This window comes from Salvelinus alpinus, chromosome 12 (genome assembly GCF_045679555.1).
Source record: "Salvelinus alpinus chromosome 12, SLU_Salpinus.1, whole genome shotgun sequence".
NCBI classification, from domain to species: domain Eukaryota; kingdom Metazoa; phylum Chordata; class Actinopteri; order Salmoniformes; family Salmonidae; genus Salvelinus; species Salvelinus alpinus.
In genome coordinates this window covers 20310625-20335692 of record NC_092097.1, presented here as the reverse complement: position 1 = coordinate 20335692, position 25068 = coordinate 20310625, and the positions used below count along the sequence as shown (strand labels likewise).

Genomic DNA, 25068 nt, shown 5'->3' with positions numbered 1-25068 from the left:
CTTTGACTCTCTATGTCCCCTATCCTCCAGGCCGGGTCGGTCCTCCCCTCCTGCTCCGTGGCTCGACGACTCATTGCGAGCTCACAGAACAGGGCTCCGGGCAGCCGAGCGGAAATGGAGGAAAACTCGCCTCCCTGCGGACCGGGCATCCTTTCACTCCCTCCTCTCTACATTCTCCTCTTCTGTCTCTGCTGCTAAAGCCACTTTCTACCACTCTAAATTCCAAGCATCTGCCTCTAACCCTAGGAAGCTCTTTGCCACCTTCTCCTCCCTCCTGAATCCTCCTCCCCCTCCCCCCCCTCCTCCCTCTCTGCGGATGACTTCGTCAACCATTTTGAAAAGAAGGTCGACGACATCCGATCATCGTTTGCTAAGTCAAACGACACCGCTGGTTCTGCTCACACTGCCCTACCCTGTGCTTTGACCTCTTTCTCCCCTCTCTCTCCAGATGAAATCTCGCGTCTTGTGACGGCCGGCCGCCCAACAACCTGCCCGCTTGACCCTATCCCCTCCTCTCTTCTCCAGACCATTTCCGGAGACCTTCTCCCTTACCTCACCTCGCTCATCAACTCATCCTTGACCGCTGGCTATGTCCCTTCCGTCTTCAAGAGAGCGAGAGTTGCACCCCTTCTGAAAAAACCTACACTCGATCCCTCCGATGTCAACAACTACAGACCAGTATCCCTTCTTTCTTTTCTCTCCAAAACTCTTGAACGTGCCGTCCTTGGCCAGCTCTCCTGCTATCTCTCTCAGAATGACCTTCTTGATCCAAATCAGTCAGGTTTCAAGACTAGTCATTCAACTGAGACTGCTCTTCTCTGTGTCACGGAGGCGCTCCGCACTGCTAAAGCTAACTCTCTCTCCTCTGCTCTCATCCTTCTAGACCTATCGGCTGCCTTTGATACTGTGAACCATCAGATCCTCCTCTCCACCCTCTCCGAGCTGGGCATCTCCGGCGCGGCCCACGCTTGGATTGCGTCCTACCTGACAGGTCGCTCCTACCAGGTGGCGTGGCGAGAATCTGTCTCCGCACCACGTGCTCTCACCACTGGTGTCCCCCAGGGCTCTGTTCTAGGCCCTCTCCTATTCTCGCTATACACCAAGTCACTTGGCTCTGTCATATCCTCACATGGTCTCTCCTATCATTGCTATGCAGACGACACACAATTAATCTTCTCCTTTCCCCCCTCTGATAACCAGGTGGTGAATCGCATCTCTGCATGTCTGGCAGACATATCAGTGTGGATGACGGATCACCACCTCAAGCTGAACCTCGGCAAGACGGAGCTGCTCTTCCTCCCGGGGAAGGACTGCCCGTTCCATGATCTCGCCATCACGGTTGACAACTCCATTGTGTCCTCCTCCCAGAGTGCTAAGAACCTTGGCGTGATCCTGGACAACACCCTGTCGTTCTCAACTAACATCAAGGCGGTGACCCGTTCCTGTAGGTTCATGCTCTACAACATTCGCAGAGTACGACCCTGCCTCACGCAGGAAGCGGCGCAGGTCCTAATCCAGGCACTTGTCATCTCCCGTCTGGATTACTGCAACTCGCTGTTGGCTGGGCTCCCTGCCTGTGCCATTAAACCCCTACAACTCATCCAGAACGCCGCAGCCCGTCTGGTGTTCAACTTTCCCAAGTTCTCTCACGTCACCCCGCTCCTCCGCTCTCTCCACTGGCTTCCAGTTGAAGCTCGCATCCGCTACAAGACCATGGTGCTTGCCTACGGAGCTGTGAGGGGAACGGCACCTCCGTACCTTCAGGCTCTGATCAGGCCCTACACCCAAACAAGGGCACTGCGTTCATCCACCTCTGGCCTGCTCGCCTCCCTACCTCTGAGGAAGTACAGTTCCCGCTCAGCCCAGTCAAAACTGTTCGCTGCTCTGGCACCCCAATGGTGGAACAAACTCCCTCACGACGCCAGGTCAGCGGAGTCAATCACCACCTTCCGGAGACACCTGAAACCCCACCTCTTTAAGGAATACCTAGGATAGGATAAAGTAATCCTTCTAACCCCCCCCCCTTAAAAGAGTTAGATGCACTATTGTAAAGTGGTTGTTCCACTGGATATCATAAGGTGAATGCACCAATTTGTAAGTCGCTCTGGATAAGAGCGTCTGCTAAATGACTTAAATGTAAATGTAATGTAAATGTAAAATAACAATAGCAAGGCTATATACAGGGGTTACCGGTACAGAGTCATTTGCCGGGGGCACCGGTTTGTCAACGTAATTGAGGTAATATGTACATAAAGTATATTGAATTAGTTATATTTTGTTGTGGAAAAAGTACCCAATTCTCATACTTGAGTAAAACTACTTACTTAAAAAAGTACTTGTTAAGTACTTACCTTTCCAAAGAGCCATGGACCTCTTGCCGAGAGGCAAGAAGGATGACCAAAACATTGTTGAATCCCAAGATAATGATAATGTCACAGCTAGCAAGATTAGCATTATCCCTGATAACTCAGATGGCAGTTCCAGACTGTTGCTCTCAGCAGCCTCTTCTGAGTCTTCCGGCATGCTTGCTACTCTCCTCCGGGAATTTCAAGATGGTAACAAAGGTCTTTCACTGAAAATTTACAAGAAATCAGCTGAACTCAATTCTTCCATTAACAACCTTAAATCCTCCCTGAATGATCTCCTTTCGAGAACGACTGAGGCTGAGTTGCGCATTAGCACAGTTGAAGATATCGTCACTCGACATGCCCAGGTTATGAAACAGCTGGAGTAGGACAATGCCTATCTGAAAAACAAGGTAGTCCAGATAGAGAACAGAGCAGACGTAGCAATATCCGTTTGGTGACATTGAAGGAGGACAGCGAGGGCCGTGGCCCCGTCCATTTCTTCACTCAATGGATCCATGATGTCCTAGGCATAACCAACTTCACCAAGACGCTGGAAATCGAACGCGCCCACAGAACCTCAACACCGAAACCCTTGCCAGATGAGCCTTTATGGGATGTCCTGATCAGGTTCCTCCGTTTCCAGGACAGAGAGAAGATACTGTGACTTGCAAGAGGGTCAGCCTTTTCCCGGATATGAGCGCGGATCTTGCCAGACGTCGCAAGCAGTTCAAACCAGCTGCCAAAGCCCTGAAGGAGAAGAACATCACCTCATTCACCCTGCGTCGATGAAAGTTCAGTACAATGGCCAACACAATCTCTTCAACACACCAGGAGAAGCGTTCACTTTTCTCAAAGAACTGAACCGCGTTTGATTCACAAAGGTCTATCTGTGGGATATGATGGAGTTTTTTTCTTTCTTGTTTGTGCTGTCCTGGGACTGAACAACTGATGTCTACTTGGAATTTTGATCTGTTTACCCCGCGATTCGGTCGCTATAGTTGATTTGGACCTTTTCAACTAACAGTTATTTTTCCCGTGGTGAGTTCTATTACATTTACAGGAGAGTATATCTTGGTTTTGTGAATATTCACTGGGCGAAGCAAATTAGTAGGCTTAGGCCCATTGCTTTTTCCCCCATTTATGTGTCTCTTTTCTCCTGAAAAGAGACTCAAGCAGCCCTTTTTGTTGACAGTAAATATTCAGCCATAAATGTCTATTCACAATGTTTGTTTTCAACATAGAGAGCTCGTAGGTTTTAGTTTATGCCAAGGTTTAGCTAGTAAGAGCAAGATGTAAAGCGAGCCACAACGTATCTCTACACGTGTTTTCAAATTAGATTTTTGGGTTTGGGGTTTTAGTCCGACAATCAGGGTGAGTGCGGTTTATGTTTTTTTTACGTTTAAAAACATGAGTTCGATCCCGAGCTGAATCACAACCGGCCGTGAGGAGTCCCATAAGGCGGAGCACAATTGGCTCAGCGCCGTCCGGGTTAGGGTAGGGTTTGGCTGGGGTAGGCCGTCATTGTAAATAATAATTTGTTCTTAACTGACTTGCCTAGTTAAATAAAGTTTAAATAAACAATTATGTTGTGTCCTTCCTAAAGAGACACATAGATCACTTCAGTGTTCAAACTAAAGTTGAAACATTACCTGACTATTTACATATGAGGGATTACCATTCAGTAACGTATTTGAAACCCAACCCATGCTTAATCCACTAAAATATGTACAATTCTACGTAAAGGGTCATAACAGCCCGGTTAAGAGGAAAATAGTCTATACTTACCTTAAGAAATTAAAGGCTGACATTGTGTTTTTACAAGAAACACATCTGACAGCCAGTGAACACAAGAAATTAAAGAGGGAATGGGTAGGACAAGTTTTTGTGTCATCTTTTAACTCCAAAGCAAGATGAACTGCAATTTTGATAAATTGACACATCCCCTTCTGTAGCTCTGTAAAAAATAAAAAATAAATAAAAAGGAGGTAAGGAAAACTAACATCTATAAAGAATAGCAACATTGACTATTTTAGTAATGGATGACTTGTGGAAACAAAAACAGTTAAAATGTTCATACAGATGGAAACTAGGATTAAATCTGCATTGTTGGTGCAGGGGCATATGTATTCGGAGTCTTGGACTACATTGAATATTTATGCTCCTAAATTCGATGACCATATGTTTAATCAGAATGTCTACCTTCAGGTTGCTCAAGCATCACCATGATGGCTACTGGCTGGAGGAGATTTCCATTTTTCTTTAGATACAGTTCTTGATAGGTCCTCTGATGCACCCTCCCCTCTTACCAAAGCCGCCAAGCTAAATATGTCACTCATGAAGGATCTCAATTTACTAGACATCTGGAGACAGATACACCCACAGGATAGGGACTACTCTTTTTCTTCACACTCACAACACACACACACACACACACACACACATACGCATATATAACCTTTTTCCTATCAACCCAACTGTTTCATAGTGTTAGATACGATTATCTCCCCAGATTGCTTAGTGACCATTCTCCTCTGGTATTATCAATTTACCAAGGTAAATGGAGCAATAACTGTAGATCGAAACTAAATGCCACACTCCTGAAGCAACATGAATTTTGTGCATTCATCAAAGAGCAGATCAATATTTTTCGACTCCTGACAGCTTCATTCTTTGGGATACATTGAAAGCCTATCTGAGGAGACAGATCATTGCCTATACTAAAGGGTTGAAGAGAAAACATGGTGCCTAACTGTGTCACGGCCGTCGTCTAGGTGGAAATGACCGGACCAAGGTGCAGCTCTGTGAGCGTACATTTTCTTTTATTTAGAATGTCGCCAACAAAACAAGAAACAAAGAAATGACCGTGAAGCTTACTAGGGATATAGTGCCACTAACAAAGATAACTACCCACCAACACCAAAGGAAAAAAGGCTGCCTAAGTATGATTCCCAATCAGAGACAACGATAGACAGCTGTCCCTGATTGAGAACCATACCCGGCCAAAACATAGAAATACAAAACATAGAAATATAGAAACTAGAATGCCCACCCTAGTCACACCCTGGCCTAACCAAAATAGAGAATAAAAGCCTCTCTATGGCCAGGGCGTGACAAACTGAATGTCTTTGAATCTGAAATATCTGAGCTTGAGAAAACCTACCAAACAGGCCTGACTAAAGACCTATACAGGCTTTTGGTAAATAAAAAACAGAAATATAATACTCTGAACACGTATCAAGCTAAATCAAAATAGCGTTACTACGAACTTGGAGAGAAAGCACACAAATGGTTGGCATGGCAGCTGAAAGCAGAGGAAAGTAAGAGGACAATTAATGCTATAGAAACTCTTACTAATGATATCTTTCGACCCTACTGAAATTAATGATACATTTAAGACATATCACAAGGATCTCTATACTTCCCAATCAAGCAATGATCTATCAGAGATCGACTCTTTTCTCTCCTCTCTCAACCTCCCTGCCTGTCAGAGGAAGACAGAGAGCACCTGAGTGAACAGTTCTCAGTCCCTGAATTGACGGACATTAAATCTTTACCTTCTAATTAATCTCCTGGGCAGGATGGCTTCCCTCCAGAGTTCTATAAAGAATTTAAGGAGCTGTTGGTCCCCTACCTTATGGAGGTACTTAAAAAAGCCGGGGAGGACAACTGCTTTCCAGAGTCTTTCTCTCAAACTGTGATTACAGTAATTCACAAGAAAGGGAAAACCCGCTAAAGTATGCATCTTTTTGACCAATCTCTCTCCTTAATACAGATTGTAAACTGTTCTCCAAGATGCTATCTAAGAGACTGGAGTCATGCCTCCCCCTGTTGGTCAACCCTGATCAGACTGGCTTCATAATGAATAGATTGTCCTCCAATAATCTCAGATGGTTCTTTGATATAATTTACCTGGCTAACGAAAACAAAATACCTACTGTCGCAGTCTCCCTCGACGCCAAAAAGGCCTTTGATAGGGTCGAATTGCCATATCTCTTTTGCGTCTTGGAAAAGTTTGGTTTAAGCACTGTGTTTGTACATTTGATAAAATCACTATATAGATCTGCTAAAGCTACGATTGCTACCAATGAGCTTACTTCCTCCTCTTTCTCTCTCTATAGGGCGAACAGACAAGGTTTCCCTATTAGCCCCCACCTCTTCGCCTTCGCCATCGAACCGTTGGCTGAGGCCATTAGAAACTACCCTGACATACATGGCTTTGAGGTGGGCAAACAACGATAAGTTATCACTTTTTGTGGACGACCTTATCTCATTTCTAACGTACCCAGAACATCCCCTCTCTCACTTACAGAACCTATTACAGTATTATAGATATTTCTCTGGATATAAGGTCAATTCTGATAAAGCGAATTCTTACCATTGTCTGTCTTTGACCATCATACCATCAAGCATAAGATTCCTTTAAGAATGCCGCCTATGGGCTTCACACATTTGGGCATAATGGTGGATGGTAACCTGAACAACCTCTATAAACTCAATCTGTCCAGCTTGTTGCAAAAGGTGGAGGGTGACCTGTGTAAATAGATGGACTTGACTCTCACTCTACTGATTAGACTGAATGTAATTAAAATGAATGTTGTGCCCAGATTTTTATATTTGTTTAAATCTCTCCCCATCTCTGTGCCCTCAGCATTCTTTTCCTCTCGACAAGCTGACCATACCCCCTAGGGTTAGCCTGGACAAACAGACCCTTGATTACGGTTAAGGGGGCTTAAACCTCCCCAATTTCAGAATGTATTACTGGGCTGCGCAGTCTAGATTTCTGGCTCCAATGTTTAACAATGGTCCTTCTCCCTCATGGTTGAACATTGAAAAGTTAGAGGTACATGAGGACACTGGGCAGAAAGGTTTTACAAATGGGACATGAAATCTATAAAAACTATCACAGACAACCCTTTAATCCAGGCTGTATCACAACCGGATGTGATTGGGAGTCCCATAGGGCGGCGCACAATTGGCCCAGCGTTGTCCGGGTCAGAACGGTGTAGCCCGTTATTGTAAATAAGAATTTGTTCTTAACTGACTTGCCTAGTTAAATAAAAATTAATATTATACATTCTGTCCTGGCATGGTGCAAACTGCATGAACTGTTGAGACGAGAAGGATTTCTTTCCCCTAAAACCCCTCTATGGAACAATAGATTGATTCCTATGTTTTTCCAGATGACACTTGTGGTGTAGTGGCATCGCACGATATTGTGCTTGATCTTAGAATACTCCTAGTAGTTAATGCTCACTACTGTCTCTTGCTTCTGCTGCCAGCCAAGACAGTCCTTCTACTTCTTCTTCATCTTCTTCTGTGAATTTTGAAGTTGAAGTCGAAAGTTTACATACACTTAGGTTGGAGTCATTAAAACTAGTTTTTCATCCACCCCACAAATTTCTTGTTAACAAACTATAGTTTTGGCAAGTCGCTTAGGACATCTACTTTGTGCATGACGCAAGTAATTTTTCCAAAAATTGTTTACAGACAGATTATTTCACTTATAATTCATCGTATCACAATTCCAGTGGGTCAGAAGTTTACATACACTAAATTGACAGCTTTGAAAATTCCAGAAAATTATGTAACGGCTTTAGAAGCTTCTGATAGGCTAATTGACATCATTTGAGTCAATTGGAGGTGTACCTGTGGTGAATTTCAAGGCCTACCTTCAAACTCAGTACCTCTTTGCTAGACATCATGGGAAAATCAAAAGAAATCAGCCAAGACATCAGAAAGAAAATTGTAGACCTCCACAAGTCTGGTTCATCCTTGGGAGAAATTTCCAAACGCCTGAAGGTATCACTTTCATCTGTACAAACAATAGTACGCAAGTATAAACACCATGGGACCACGCAGCCATCATACCGCTCAGGAAGGAGACGAGTTCTGTCTCCTAGAGATGAACGTACATTTACATTACATTTAAGTCATTTAGCAGACGCTCTTATCCAGAGCGACTCATATGGCAGGCAAAAACCTGAGAAAAAATCCAACCAGGAAGTGGGAAATCTGAGTTTGGTCGTTTTTCAACTCATTCCCTATTGAAGATACAGTGGGATATTGGTCATGTTGCACTTCTTAAGGCTTCCACTGGATGTCAACAGTCTGCAGAACCTTGTTTGATGCTTCTCCTGTGAAGGAGGGCCGAATGAGAGGGGAATGAGTCAGAGGTCTGCCAGAGAGCCACGAGCTGGCCACACTCGTTCACGTGAGAGCGAGCTCTGTTCCATTGCAATTCTGAAGAATTCTCCGGTTGGAACATTATTGAAGATGTATGTTAAAAACATCCTAAAGATTGATTCTGTACTTCGTTTGACATGTTTCTACGGACTGTAACGGAACTTTTTGACTTTCCGTCTGCTCCTAGTGAACGCGCTTCGTGAGTTTGGATTTGTTTATCAAACGCGCTAACAAAAGGAGCTATTTGGACATAAATGGTGGACATTATCGAAACAAAACAAACATGTATTGTGGTAATGGGATTCCTGGGAGTGCATTCTGATGAAGATCATCAAAGGTAAGTGAATATTTATAATGTTATTTCTGACTTCTGTTGACTGCACAATATGGCGGATATCTTTTTGGCTTGTTTGGGCTCTGAGCGCTGTACTCAGATTATTGCATGGTTTGCTTTTTCCGTAAAGCTTTTTGAAATCTGACACAGCGGTTGCATTAACTTCTTGCAACTATAGGGGGTGCTGTTCCGCATTAGCATTTTTTGGTCTCCAAATTAAACTGCCTCGTGCTCAATTCTTGATCGTACAATATGCATATTATTGTTATTATTGGATAGAAAACACTTTCTAGTTTCTATAGCTGTTGGAATTTTGTCTCTGAGTGGTACAGAACTACTTCTACAGCACTTTTCCTGACAGGGAGTCAGATTTCAGAAATTTTTACCCCTGATCTGGGGTCGGTTTTAAGGTGCCAGTAGATGCTATGGAGAAACCGACACTGCCTACGTCTTCCTCTGGGTGTCAGTACGTCATCACGCTTTGAATGGATTCGATTGCGCAATCAGAGCCACTATAAAACACGAAAACGTGGAAATACCGACCTCTTCCTGCATGCGTCTTGCGCAAGATGGACATCAGACCTGCCTCCTTCCAAATGGTTGTTTAGCCAGTGATATTTCTTCGGTCATGTTTTTAGTCGTTATAGTTGTTAAAAACATCATAATGTAGTTAATTTGAACCGTTTTATAGTAATTTATATCCGTTTAGTGCGATTTTGAGGAATTTCTTTGTCGTGCACTCTGAAACTTTGGGCACGTTTCGGGGTCCCGTTCGATCGTTAGTGGATATTTCGAAGGACAGAGGACATCTATCGACCAAAAGAAGGTTAGACCCAAGAAAGGATACATTGCCCAAGAATCTGATGGAAAATCACCTCATAGTAAGAAATATTTAATATGATAAATCGTTGTTCTGTCGAAATATTTTAAACGCATATTACGCCATTTTGTTTGTTATAGCTTCTCTTGGCGAACGCTGTATAAGAAAGTAAGGATAATTTTTGAAATGTAAATCAGCGATTGCATTAAGAACTAATTTGTCTTTCGATTCCTGTCAACCCTGTATTTTTTAGTCAAGTATATGATTAGCTTTCGATTAAACTAGATCACTCTGAAAGATGACGTCCGACATTTTGAGGCTTGATTTCCTACTATTTTCATTGTGTAACCACGGTTTTGTATGGCTAAATATGCACATTTTCGAACAAACTGTATATGTATGTTGTAAAATGATGTTACAGGAGTGTCATCGGAAGAATTCTGAGAAGGTTAGTGAAAAAATTAATATATTTTGGCGATGATTACGTTATAGCTCTCTTTGGCTTGAATCGATGCTCTGGTAACGTTTGCACATGTGGTATGCTAACTTATCGATTTATTGTGTTTTCGCTGTAAAACGCTTAGAAAATCTGAAATATTGTCTGGAATCACAAGATCTGGGTCTTTCCATTGCTATGCTTTGTCTATTCTTATGAAATGTTTTATGATGAGTAAATTGGTCATACACGTTGCTCTCTATAGTAATTCTAGTCGTGTTGTGATGGTCGGTGCAATTGTAAACTGTGATTTCTACCTGAAATATGCACTTTTTTCTAACAAAACCTATCCTATACCATAAATATGTTATCAGACTGTCATCTGATGAGGTTTTTTATTGGTTATTGGCTATCAATATCTTAGTTTAGCCGAATTGGTGATAGCTACTGGTGGAGAGAAAAAATGGTGGACAAAGAAATTGTGTATTTTGCTAACGTGTTTAGCTAATAGATTTACATATTTTGTCTTCCCTGTAAAACATTTTAAAAATCTGAAATGGTGGCTTTATTCACAAGATCTGTATCTTTCATCTGGTGTCTTGGACTTGTGATTTAATGATATTTAGATGCTACTATCTACTTGTGAAGCTATGCTAGCTATGCTAATCAGTGTGTGGGGGGGTGGGGGGTGATCCCGGACCCGGGGTAGAGGCTCATGAAAGGTTAAGGAGAAGTGTATCTAAAGTTCCATGTATAACACTTGTATTTTCATCAACATTTGAGATGAGTATTTCTTTAAATTGATGTGGCTCTCTGCAAAATCACAAGATGTTTTTGGAACTACTGAACATAACGCGCCAATGTATACTGAGATTTTTTGATATAAATATGAACTTTATCAAATAAACCATACATGTATTGTGTAACATTAAGTCCTATGAGTGTCATCTGATGAAGATCATCAAAGGTTAGTGATTAATTCTATCTCTATTTCTGATTTTTTTGACTCCTCTCTTTGGCTGGAAAAATGGCTGTGTTTTTCTGTGACTTGGCTCTGACCTAACATAATCGTTTGCTGTGCTTTCGCCGAAAAGCCTATTTGAAATCGGACACTGTGGTGGGATAAACAAGAAGTGTATCTTTAAAATGGTGTGAAATACTTGTATGTTTGAGGAATTTTAATTATGAGATTTCTGTTGTTTGAATTTGGCGCCCTGCACTTTCACTGGTTGTTGTCATATCGATCCCGTTAGCGGGATCTCAGCCCTAAGAAGTTTTTAAGAGCGGCTGCACCTAAAAACCAAATAATCAATTTAAAAATGGCCTGTGACATCGATATGATAATAGTCCAAAACATTTATTCTAGTGTCGAAACTGACAACAAAGTGTAAATAGGATAATTTTGGTCATAGAGTCAATCTCGTCTAAAATGGAGTTTGGAACCTGAGTGCGTCACAACGAGTAAATTAAGGTTGGGTTTTGATTACAATTATGTCAACAATTCATGCCCCCTTTTGCCAAGCTCCACGTTAAAATCCCCCCATCCACCTACTTCACTTCACTGAATGGGGCTCCGTTGTTTCATCCCCCCAACGCGTTCAAATGATCACTACCGTTTGAGACTGCAAAGGCCCTGTATGGATTGACCACGCCTCTCCGGTTTGACAATGCATGCTTCCAGCAGGATGCACAGCCAACTATGGTTTGCATTCCCTGCCGTGGTTGGAGATCGTTGGTCCCCAGTGGTTGTAAGTTTACCCTTAGGTAGACCATAGACTGCTGGTTATGTATCTGGTTAGGTATATTTTGATAATCATTATCACTATCATCACTAGCTGGTTAACGTTAGCCTACCTCAGTACAACTCGTATTTGACTTGAAAACACAATAGCATTTAAAAAGAAGGCAAATAATTAGTAGGAAAACCTCGTGTGATGATTGTGATGTCGCCAGATTGACTTTAGATGCATGCAGTATAACTTTATCCAGATAGCTAACTAAGATTGAGGGTACCACCGTATTTTAGCTTGCTAACATTAGTAATGCTAGCTATTTTTTACGAATTTTGCTAGTAACAGTACTGGCAGCATTGTCATCTCCCTAAATTAATTTTGACGACATACTCATTTCGCAAATGTGTTTCCTACTATTTATTTGCCTACTTTAGCAATGTCATCGTATTTCCATGTTACTGTTAGTGTAAATTGGACTAAACGGACTCCGAGAGGCAACCCATGTCTAGGGCACAGATAAATATTGGATGCAGCTACCTTGGAATTAGCTAACTCATGGCTGACTACAACTGTGTACTAACTAGCAGGAACAAACCCACACCAACCCAGGGCCATAACAAAACATGTCACAGTTCGTTGCATACTGTAACGGCATCACCGGTCTGAATATAATCCGATCTGGGGCCAGTAAGTCAATATCTATAAAGCATAGAATTAGCTTCACAACAAGATTAGGTTATTTCTCTAGCTATGTTTATAATGGAGGAATGATGACAATCATTGACCCTGTTTTTCTGTTAAACAAAGTGCACAGTTAGGTGCCAGACTGATCCCCTGGTCATGAACAAATGCCGGGACCTACCACAAAGAACAAAGGTGGGTTTCATAACATGTCCAGCAATGTGATTGCAATGGTTTAGCTTGTCAGGCAAGACTTTAGAATAAAAGTGTGTCATGTGTCATGAGTAGTCTTGTGACACCTCCTCCATTGTTGCTAGTCTACCTCGACTCCTATGAAAAGGACGCGCCATCATGAGGCTACTGATAGTGACGACACAGACGGCTTCATCAACAACGACAGGTAATGTGTGTTATGTGAAAAGTTGCATTTAAAAATCCCATCTTTAAAAACTAATAGGTTAATTCCCAAGCTAAGTAGATACAAGTAGTAAAGTAGTTTTAGTTGTTAAGTGCATTAGCAAAAAGCTTTGTCCTTTCTTTAGGCCAAAACGCTATTTGCCACTTGACTGTCTATTATATCACCCCGTCACAGGCTCTCCCTGTCAACATCACCTCATAAGATTGCCTGCTGCAGTTGTTCGAGAGATTTCCAGTTTGCAGCCAAACATACAGCATAGAGAAGACCAGCAAGGGGAGCCTCATCAGCATCAAGTAGACATTCCCTCGCTGTGAGTATTCCTTTGAATGGAACAGTCATCTACATGTTGGCAAGTATGCGGCCAGCAGCCTTCACCTGTCAGCGGCAACAGCTTTCACAGACTCATCATTTGTACAAATACAGAAGGTAAACCACTTCATTACCTTGATACATTTCATAACCCAATTGTGAAACATAATTTATGAAATTATTTGTTGTAAATCGTCTACTTCTGAGATGCATTACATTGCCAGGGCATAACCTAGCCTGATGGAACCAGCCTGATCACTGTGTTCACAATTCTATTTACTTCACATTTTTTGATATATGAAGTAAAATAGAAATGTGAATGCAGAGATGAGGTTAGTTCCACCAGGCTAATCATAACCACCATTGATAATGTAATCTGTTTGTGTGTGTGTGACCGACCAGTATCTTTGATGAGGGGCCAGGAGCTGATTTAGATTTGCTATGTCCTTCAATGTGGCTCTGGCAAAGACTTCACCTCCAGCCGCACCTCTTGCCTGCTCACCAACCGTCGTCGATGGGGAGAAAAATAATTAGGTAGCTTTAGTCTGATCAAACTTACATAGTAGATGTTTGTTGGTCAGATATCACCTATCTATTTTTTTTCTTCAGATATCACACATCCTAACTGCCATTGGTAATAGAACAGTGAGTCTGTGTATGTTTTCACAGATGCATCTATGGAGCCAGAACTTGGAGACTTGCAAGATGATCTGATGGAGTCCTGACCGACAGACAGGCTTGATACTCAACACATCCACAATGTGGGATGGAAGGTGATTACTAATAATACAGTACTGTAGAAATGTACAGTATTTGGAACACCCGTTTCATTCCATGTGTCATTGATGACCTCTGCCACAACTCTGCCTATTTCTACAGATGGAGAGGCAGGACTCTATTTGAACACTTTTCATTGGTAGCACTGGTTAGGAGCACAAAAACATGAGATTTTCTTTTATTGATTGAGATACAGCCTATATTGGGCCAATATGAATTCTAGGTAATTTAAGCACATGTTGATGAATATGAATATGATGAAGAAAAAAAACATGTCTGTGAAGAATACATTACAACAACAACAAAGGACTCCAGAAAGAAAATTTCTTGGCAGGTAGAAAACACATTTGAATAAATGTTGGTTTTGAAACTCTTATGTAGGTGTCATAACCAGCCATAAAATAACGAAATATATGTCACAATAGGTGTAAATGTATGGGTCATGACAGTGTTATGACCATATTATGAGAGGTTATGACAAGTTATGTCGGCTGTTTTGACATATTATGACACAGTTATGACCGTGTCATAATGTGTTATGACGCTCGGTGTCAAGTAAAGCGTTACCCAAAACATTTAGTTGAGAATATCTAGAGAAATTCAGCAATTGCATTGTTCTCATATTACTCTGTAGGTTACTGACCTATTCAAAGCTTCCTGCAGAATCTCACCATACATCTGCCTGTAATTATTGAACTCAACCTGTAGGAGGTTTGTTTGCTGTGATTGAGTGGGGAGAAACAGCTGCGGGCAAGGTGTTGGTGGTGACAAGGACACACTCAGTAAACACCAACATTAAACCACACCCCCAAGCCAACTCACGTTTGGCTTCTGTCATGGCCACCACCATTTCTTGAGGAGCAAGTGAAAAACGAGGCCAAATCAGTGGGTACAGTTCCCTTTAACAACTACTGCTGCAGAATGTAGCAATTACTCTGATATGTTACTCTGCATTATGTCATTGTGTCATTTGCCCTGTTTCATTAAAGAGAAGAAGAGGACGTTTGGCAAACAGAGAGAAAACGGATTCCCACAGCTATACCTTAGTTATTTATGGGAAAGGTACCCAGGATGAATAATACAGTCATTCTAGCACTGCTTTGCTGAACACACACACACACCTGTTGATTGTCTGATGATAATTGGAAGAATGCAATGGCAGAGGCTAACAACCCATTGGTAAGCAGATGACCTGAAAATCCTGTACTGCCTAAAATAATGAGATATCCGTATGAGGCAAATGTACTGTGATAATGGCAATTTGCCACAGCCTGTTTGTATTATTAGACCCAGGGTCTCAGTGAATATAAATCCTCTTTCATTATTATTAGGTGTGTTATGCTAATGGCACAGGACCCAGTTAAAGGAACTAATTTACATACAAATCCACTCACTGTGACTAGTGTCTATTTTTTTTGTTGGCAAAGGTTGGGTAAGTGTTCAACAGCTGTCGGGATGGATAAATATCCACAAATAAAAAGGACTTGAAGTGGAAAGCAAAATATTTATTTGGGATGTATATTGAACTTTCAAAGTATTAATTAACACTGAACAAAAATATAAACGCAACATGCAAAGTGTTGGTCCCATTTTTATGAGCTGAAATTTTTGTGCACAAATTTGTTTACATCACTGTCAGTGTGCATTTCTCCTTTGTGTGGGCGAGTGGTTTGCTGATGTCAATGTTGTGAACAGAGTGCCCCATGGTGGCTGTGAGGTTATGTTATGGGCAGGCATAAGCTACGGACAACGAACACAATTGCATTTTATCGATGGCAATTTGAATGCACAGAGATGCAGTGACGAGATCCTTAGGCCCATTGTATTGCCATACAGCCACCGCCATCACCTCATGTTTCAGCATTATAATCCACGGCCCCATGTCGCAAGGATCTGTACACATTTTCTGGAAGCTGAAAAGGTCCCAGTTCTTGGAGACACCAGTTCCCCATTGATGCTCTGGATCGGCATGTGTGTGATAGCGGATTCCAGTTCCCACAATTTGGCACAGCCATTGAAGAGAAGTGGGACAACATTCCACAGGCCACAATCAACAGCCTGATCAACTATGCGAAGGAGGAAAATGGTGGTCACAACAGATACTGACTGGTTTTATGATCTATGCCTCTACCTTTTTATTAAGGTATCTATGACCAACAGATGCATGTCTGTATTCCCAGTCATATGAAATCCATAGACTAGGGCCTAATGATTTTATTTCAATTGTCTGAGGAAGGGCTGAAAGATTGTCAAGCACTCAGCCAATGACTGTTCACTCACCATCTGGCAAGCGGTATCGGAGTATTGGGTCTCAGACAAACAGGCTCCAAGACAGCTTCTACCACCAGGCCATCAGACTGCTGAAAAACTAAACCTAGCTGTCTCCCTGCACAGACCTGCACCGTAGACTATTTTACACGGTAGAGACTTTATGCACCATAGAAATATTTTTTATTGACTAGCCACACATACAACCCTTAAACACAAACGTACAAAAACACACTCTCAGAACTTACACACACATTAACCCCATGGGGGATGATGATGTAGTTCTCATCCATCCTGGAGAACACAAAGAGACGGGATGAAATGCATTGCTTTTGAATTCCACACACACATGCACACGTACACACAAACACACACAGTCAACGCTGTAAATGCAGTGTAAATACAGTCCATTATTACTATGCGTACTACAGTACTTCTTCTATTAATTCTACAACTTGTTATTTTGACTTGACCTGTTTCACTGTTATTATTGATTCATGTACTGCATTGTTGAGGGAGCTAACAAATAATCATTTCGCTGCATAACCTTTTATACCTGCTGTAAACTGTGAATTGACCTACCTTAAAAAGACACTCAGGATGCTTAGATTAACCTGTGGATCTACACTGTATCAGTTCATGTGTGTTTCACTGACTAAACTCAGGCTCTCACAGACAACGATTAACCAAAGCTCAGGTCCCCTTCATTTGTGTTGTCTAGGCAACACACAAAATCCATCATCCTTTCCAAAGGATTTGTGTGTGTGTGTGTGTGTCCAGGAGTTGAACAAATGCTCACTTAAGAAACTGACAGAAAACTCCACAGTTACAAAATGTTATTATTTTAAATGATGCTGGTGAGAAACCCTGAATAATGGTGGTGGATGATGGTACCCATGGTGAAACTGGCTGTTTTCATTCTGGCAAAAGTCCTCTCAGGTGTGATGGACTACAGACAGCCCCTCTGGCTCTGTAGAAGAGCTTTATATGGGACCCACGCTGACAGCTGAAACACTCTCACACTGCTTTCACCGCACTTCATCCAACACTGTGCCTGCTTTCAGCTGGGGAACCAAAACATAAGGCCTGCACATCATTAGCACCCTTTACAGAATGATGCCCTGCGAGGATAAGAGGGGGGGAAAAGCTGCCAACCTGCTCCCATCTGCTTCCTAATAATACCAGACCATTTCAGTCAGTCACTTTAGTAGGCTGTGGGCAGCTGTGTGTTAGAAAACCCACAAATTACACCCCAAAAAGATGATAGAGCAGAAAAGGTACTTTTTGAAGGTGAAGCCTGGCTATATGTATTTTTGCAGAGGGCACTTGTGCTTTGAGTTGACATGAGTGCCTCTGGAAGTTGTTTCATTTGCTGAACGGCCAAGAAGGGAGAGGGAGGAAGGGGATGATGGCTACCTTGTGCGAGAGCGGCCAATTTTCCAATCAGTCCATTTCCCACTTGGGCTGGGGCTAAAAGTGGTCCAGCCCTCCTGTTCCCAGGAGGCCAACTATGCTATTTTTGTCAACTTTTTTTTTATCTGAGCCATGTTGCAGTGTGAGTAGCATTACTGACAGTGTTAAATGTAATGACAGTTGTAGGTACAGAAAAGTTTCCCAAATTGAGACAAAATTCACAAAATCTTTGACACAACTGCTTGACATTAAGAACATGCATGGCTGCTTGATATTAAGAACATGCCTATCTGCTTGACATTGTCTCTCCCGGGTGGCGCAGTGGTCTAGGGCACTGCATCGCAGTGCTAGCTGCGCCACCAGAGTCTCTGGGTTCGCGCCCAGGCTGGGCTGGGTTCGCGCCCAGGCTCTGTCGCAGCCGGCCGCAACCGGGAGATCCGTGGGGCGATGCACAATTGGCATAGCGTCGTCCGGGTTAGGGAGGGTTTGGCCGGTAGGGAGGGTTTGGCCGGTAGGGATATCCTTGTCTCAGTATGTAAAAATGTAATAAAATGTATGCACTCTACTGTTAGTCGCTCTGGATAAGAGCGTCTGCTCTTGGCCGGTAGGGATATCCTTGTCTCAGTATGTAAAAATGTATGCACTCTACTGTAAGTCGCTCTGGATAAGAGCGTCTGCTAAATGACTAAAAAATGTAAAAAAAGAACATGCATGGCTGCTTGACATTAAGAACATGCATGGCTGCTTGACATTAAGAACATGCATGGCTGCTTGACATTAAGAACATGCATGGCTGCTTGACATTAAGAACATGCATGGCTGCTTGACATTAAGAACATGCACGGCTTCAAGCTGCTTAGGCAGATGTTGTTGGAATCCTGAGAGTTCAATAAGGGTCTGCAGCCACATACTAGTCTGGTAATCCATTCAAATTGAGTCAATGGACCCCATCTCACAGAGGTTAAGGCCCAAGTAATTAACACAACACACTGTTATCACGCCTCCAGTCTTGCATTGACTTTCCCTCCACCGCTAATGTAAAAATGATAAGATGTCTGGAGAAAGGTGTGAAATGTCCAAGCACTGCAATTATTTCTGCATTCATTTCTCCCAACATAGTGTTTTTTTGTGATTTTTGGGAATAGACAGCCCGTCATTAAAAAACACTCATAAGCCATGTGTTGGCAATCACCTTTCAGCTCTGGAGCAGTGGAGGCTCCTTAGAGGAGGAAGGGGAGGGCCATCCTCCTCAGTGAATTTAATCAAATTTTAAAAAAGTGAAACAAAAAAAAGTTCGCCTTTTTAGATAAAACTATACTAAATATATTCAAGTCACCAAATAATTGATTAATACACACTGCTTTGCAATGAAGGTCTACAGAAACCTCAACAGCACTCTGTGGTGTAGCACCATGGTGTTTGCCTGGAGGACAGCTAGTTTCGGTCCTCCTCTGGCTACATTGACTTCAATATAAAACCTAGGAGGCTCATAGTTCTCACCCCCTTCCATAGACGTCCTCCAACCTATCAGAGCTCTTGCAGCATTAACTAACATGTTGTCCACCCAATCAAAGGATCAGAGAATGAATCTAGTACTGAAAGCTATATTTTGTTTGATTTATTTCACTTTCACTTAGCTAGCGAATGCAGCTATCTAGTTTAGCCTAATCGAACACCCGGCTCAAACAAAGAGGGATGCTATGTTAGCTAGCTGGTTATGGCTAACAACACAAAGTAATTTATTGCCACCGGGGCCTGCCGGTGTAACTGCTAGCTGTCTATACACTCTACTGCATGATTGTAGTGGGTTAATAAATGCGTTATCTCTAGTAGCATTGTTGACTATGACGTTAGCTAATATGGTGACAACTATATAGCCTGTGTGTAGCAGTAGGCGCTTATGATATAAAGGTTTGGTTTTAAACTTTTTGGGGGCCTAGTCACAGACAGTCATTGTGTTGTGCACTGAAGTCCACGAGCGAAGGGAAAAGTTGAGGAGGAGAGCGCATAGATGCGAGAAAGAATTATACAATGAGCAAAATGATCATGCTGTTTGTATGTGGCTGCAATAAACGGGACCTGTGTTTGCGTGTGATCAGGGGTGTATTCATTCCGCTGATTCTGTTAAAATGTTTCTTAAACGGAAGCAAACAGAATGAAATGGGGATAAACATACCTGAATTTGTCGAATAGAAACTCTCGTTTGCAACTGTTGGACTAATGACTACACCCTAGATCAGCTAGATTCAGGTAAGATTGTGCAAGGCGGTATTGAATGTATCACTATCTGTCACCTTGATTACTCAAATTTTTCTCTTGACCTGTGCACCTACGTTATAAACTTTCATTAATAGGCTAGGTTGTAGCAACCTCATGATGGGTGTAGGGAAAATCCGAGTATCATGTAGTTGCCTAAACCTATTGATGTTACATTGAGCTGGGTGAATTGAATATGAATGACAGCCATCCATTATGCTGTAATAGAAATAAGGCCAGGCTCCTTAAAAAAACAATAGTCCTCCTTCATCTTAAACGTCACTGACCTCCACTGATCTGGAGATTGATCATTTTTTATCGAAGTGTGAGATAATGCACACAATTTGAACAGGCATTAAAGCTAGAATCCTTAGTTGCTACATCAATTTCTGGACTTATAAATTCATGATATACACTGAGTGTACAAAACATGACATAGACTGACCAGGTGAATCCAGGTGAACACTATGATCCCTTATTGATGTCACAGGAGAAAGTTGAAATAATTTTTTAAAGCCTAGAGACAATTGAGAAATAGATTGTATATATGTGCCATTCAGACGGAGAATGGACAAGACAAAATATTTAAGTGCCTTTTGAATGGGGATGGTAGTAGGTGCAAGGCACACTGGTTTGAGTGAGTCAAGAACTGCAACGCTGCTGGGTTTTTCATCTCAACAGTTTCCTATGTGTATCAAGAAGGGTCCACCACCAAAAGGACATCCAGCCAACTTCACACAACTGTGGAAAGCATTGGAGTCAACATGGGTCAGCATCCCTGTGGAACGCTTTCGACACCTTGTAGAGTCCATGCCCCAACGAATTGAGGCTGTTCTGAGGGCAAAAGTGGATGTAACTCAATATTGATTCTTGAAGAATATAACTTACAAATGCCCTCATGAGCTAAGTTCAATTGTCGTACTCCATCAGAACCCCAAAATATAATCTTGTTATACTCCAAATGTTTATAAACAATGTAAATGTAAACAGAGACTGCATATTCTCAAAACATCAATGTTTAGTCCTTGCAGCCATAGCTCTATTACTTTGAGAGTGGTTTCATTTTTCCAGCCCTACCACTCAGCTTTTTACCAAAACAGAGGCGGGGTGTCCACTTTGTTATTGTTTAAGGACTCTAACTTTAAACCCCCCTCACACAGGTAAGGGTAATGCATGGTCATGCATTTACATCTCCCACACACTTTCTCTGTTGCTCGCTTTCTCCTTTTTTTCCTTCCGCTCATCTATCCCTCTCCCCATAAGATATACATTGACACCCACAAAGCAAAGAAGAAAAGAAGTTGAATACTGGGAGGCCACATAATACTAAAGCACCCGGGTTGACAGAATCAGTATTGGCATGTATGACAAAGACAGAGGGTCTCCAAAGAGAACTGATATATTGAATATGGTGCTAAAAATGACAAGTGACAACGTAGGGTCTGTCTAGAGCTGACAGACAAGCTAACGACCAGAGACCTCCATGACAGATGCTCTCAAACACGTCAAGGAAAGAGAGGACGCTGGGGAGCATCACTATAGGACCTACCAGTAGATTAATTCTCTCCTAAATAACAATGACTCACCGGAAAAATGGAAACTCCCGATTTTACCTTCTGACATAGCATTCAGAGAACAAAGACCCTCTGCTCTTTATTTCACTGGTCTCTCTCGCTGTAATATGTGATTGCACAATTTTTATAAAACCATGAAATTTCAAGGGGTCCATACTTGCGAGCGTTTAAGTTAGAACTTTTTTATCTATCTCAAAATGTGCACCAGCCAATTAAAATCGTTGACGTAGCTGCACGTCATAAAACACTACATTAGATGTTTCCATTTGATATGTCACGATGTATCAGAAGAAGGTAAGACCCAGATGCAGACTGTGTTGAAGTAACAATGTTTATTACAGCAACAGAGGCACAGGTACAGGACGGAAGGCAGGCTCAGGGTCAGGTCAGGCATAGGTCGGAAATCCAGATGGGGCAAAGGTACAGGACGGCAGGCAGGGTCAGGGGCAGTCAGTGGTCAGGTTGGCGGGTTCAGGGTCAGGATAGGCGAGGGTGAGAAAAAGAGAGGCTGGGAAAAGACAGGAGCTGACAGGACAAACGTTGGTAAGCTTGAGAAACAAGTTGAACTGGCAACAGACAAACAGTAAACACAGGTATAAGTACACAGGGGATAATGGGGAAGTTGGGCGACACCTGGAGGGGGGTGGAGACAAGCACAAAGAAAAGGTGAAACAGATCAGGGCGTGACAGTACCCCCCCCCCCCCCCCACCCCCCAGGGGCGCCACCTGGGCGCATACCTGGCTGACCAGGGTGCCGGCAGTGGAAGTCGGTGATGAGGGCTGGGTCCAGGAAGTCTCTAGCAGGGACCCAGCACCTCTCCCTGGGGCTGATGCCTCAGGGAACACTTGAAGGGAGATAGGCCCGTGGCAGAGCAGGTAAGGGTTTTATTCTATATATATTACATATATTCGACCCACACAATTCGACCCACACAAGCTCCAGGTGGTGGGGTTGGCGGAGATCAGGCAGCGCAGGCTGGTCTCAAGGTCCTGGTTGGCATGATTCGACTGGCCGTTGGACTGGGGGTAAAACCCGGACAACAAGCTGGCCGACGACCCGTGCAGAACGCCTTCCAGAACTAGGACGAGAGCTGAGGACCCCGGTCGGAGACCATGTCCACGGGCAGTCCATGGATCCGGAAGACGTGCTGCACCATGAGCTGGGCCGTCTCTATTCTGTGCACAAACTGTGCAAGCGGCGATGAATGCGGACACGTCCGGGACCATGGGAGGCCACCAAAAGCGCTGTTGCACAAAGTTCAGGGTGGCAGGCCAGTCTGGAGGAGTGGGCCCACTCCAAGACCGCGGAGTGGACGGTGTCGGGAACAAACATCCAGATTTCAGGGTCCCCCCGGGTTTGGCTGGGAACGCTGCGTTTCACAGATCTGCTTCCCTATTCCTCAGCTGAGTGCCGTCGCCAGGCATAAGGTGGGAAGGATGGTCTCGGGTTCCAGGGTAGTAGTCGTTGGGCTATAGCGGCGGGACAGCGCATCCGGCTTGACATTCTTGGATCCCGGCCGGTGCGAGAGGGAGAAGTTGAACCGTGTGAACAGCAGGGCCCATCTGGCTTGCCTGGAGTTGAGGTGCTTGGTGGTGGGGAGATACTCCAGGTTCTTGTGGTCAGTCCACACGATGAACGGATGTTCCGCCCCCTCCAGCCAGTGCCTCCATTCCTCCAATGTCATCTTCACCACGAGAAGCTCCCGATTCCCCTCATTGTAGTTCCTTTCCGTGGCGTTGAGGCGATGTGGGAGAAGAAGGTGCAGGAATGTAGCTTGAGGTCAAGGGCAGAACGCTGGGACAGGACAGCCCCTACTCCGATGTCCGAAGCATCGGCCTCCACCACAAACTGACAAGATGGATCCGGATGAACCAGGATGGGAGCCATGGTGAAGCGATGTTTGAAGTCCCGGAATGCCCGGTCAGCAGCTGGGGCCCACGTGAACGGAACCTTGGGCGAGGTGAACGCTGACAGGGGGGAGATAGGGTACTGTACCCCTGGATAAAGCGGCGATAGAAAATGGCAAACCCCAGGACACGTTGCAGCTGCACCCTGGACGTAGGCTGAGGCCAATCCATCACTGCTCTCACCCTCCCCGGTAGTCAATGCACGGGCGCAAGGTCTTGTCCTTCTTATTCACAAAGAAGAGCCCTGCACCGGCAGGAGAAGAAGAAGGTCAGATGAATCCTGCAGCTAAGGAGTCCCCAATGTCAGTCTCCATCGCCTTGGTCTCTGGTTTCCGACAGAGAGTACAGTTGTCCCCGGGGCAGAGTCGTTCTAGGGAGAAGGTCAATCCCGCAGTCATAAGTTCGGTGTGGTGGAAGCGAAGTGGCCCGGGCCTTGTTGAACACCTTCTGGAGGGCCTGGTACTCCGTGGGAATGGCGGAGAGGTCCGTGGTGACTTTCGAGCCCCCAGGAAGACGTCCGGGGGCAGGTTGTGCTGACTTCAGACAATGGGCATGGCAGAACGGGCTCAAGCCCATGATGTCACCAGTAGACCAGGTAATGAGGGGATTGCGTCACTGGAGCCAGGAGAATCCCAATACCACGGGATTCTGAGGAGACTTAATGAGCAGGAATTGGATAGCCTCGCTGTGGTTCCCTGACACAAGTAGGTCGCTCCTACCAGGTGGCGAATCGCATCTCTGCATGTCTGGCAGACATATCAGTGTGGATGACGGATCACCACCTCAAGCTGAACCTCGGCAAGACGGAGCTGCTCTTCCTCCCGGGGAAGGACTGCCCGTTCCATGATCTCGCCATCACGGTTGACAACTCCATTGTGTCCTCCTCCCAGAGCGCTAAGAACCTTGGCGTGATCCTGGACAACACCCTGTCGTTCTCAACTAACATCAAGGCGGTGGCCCGTTCCTGTAGGTTCATGCTCTACAACATCCGCAGAGTACGACCCTGCCTCACACAGGAAGCGGCGCAGGTCCTAATCCAGGCACTTGTCATCTCCCGTCTGGATTACTGCAACTCGCTGTTGGCTGGGCTCCCTGCCTGTGCCATTAAACCCCTACAACTCATCCAGAACGCCGCAGCCCGTCTGGTGTTCAACCTTCCCAAGTTCTCTCACGTCACCCCGCTCCTCCGCTCTCTCCACTGGCTTCCAGTTGAAGCTCGCATCCGCTACAAGACCATGGTGCTTGCCTACGGAGCTGTGAGGGGAACGGCACCCCAGTACCTCCAGGCTCTGATCAGGCCCTACACCCAAACAAGGGCACTGCGTTCATCCACCTCTGGCCTGCTCGCCTCCCTACCACTGAGGAAGTACAGTTCCCGCTCAGCCCAGTCAAAACTGTTCGCTGCTCTGGCCCCCCAATGGTGGAACAAACTCCCTCACGACGCCAGGACAGCGGAGTCAATCACCACCTTCCGGAGACACCTGAAACCCCACCTCTTTAAGGAATACCTAGGATAGGATAAAGTAATCCTTCTCACCCCCCCCCCCCCCCTTAAAAGATTTAGATGCACTATTGTAAAGTGGCTGTTCCACTGGATGTCATAAGGTGAA

At 44.1% G+C, this 25068-nt stretch overlaps 1 protein-coding gene across 1 annotated transcript; it reads left to right on the top strand.

Annotated features, from left to right (window-relative positions):
• Nucleotides 1-596: 596 nt before the first annotated feature.
• LOC139535653 (uncharacterized) lies at nt 597-25068 on the top strand. Its single transcript, XM_071335282.1, has 2 exons — nt 597-1005; nt 24181-25068. Exon 2 carries the CDS (start codon nt 24226-24228, stop codon nt 24973-24975), a length of 750 nt encoding a protein of 249 aa, XP_071191383.1. The 5' UTR covers nt 597-1005; nt 24181-24225; the 3' UTR covers nt 24976-25068.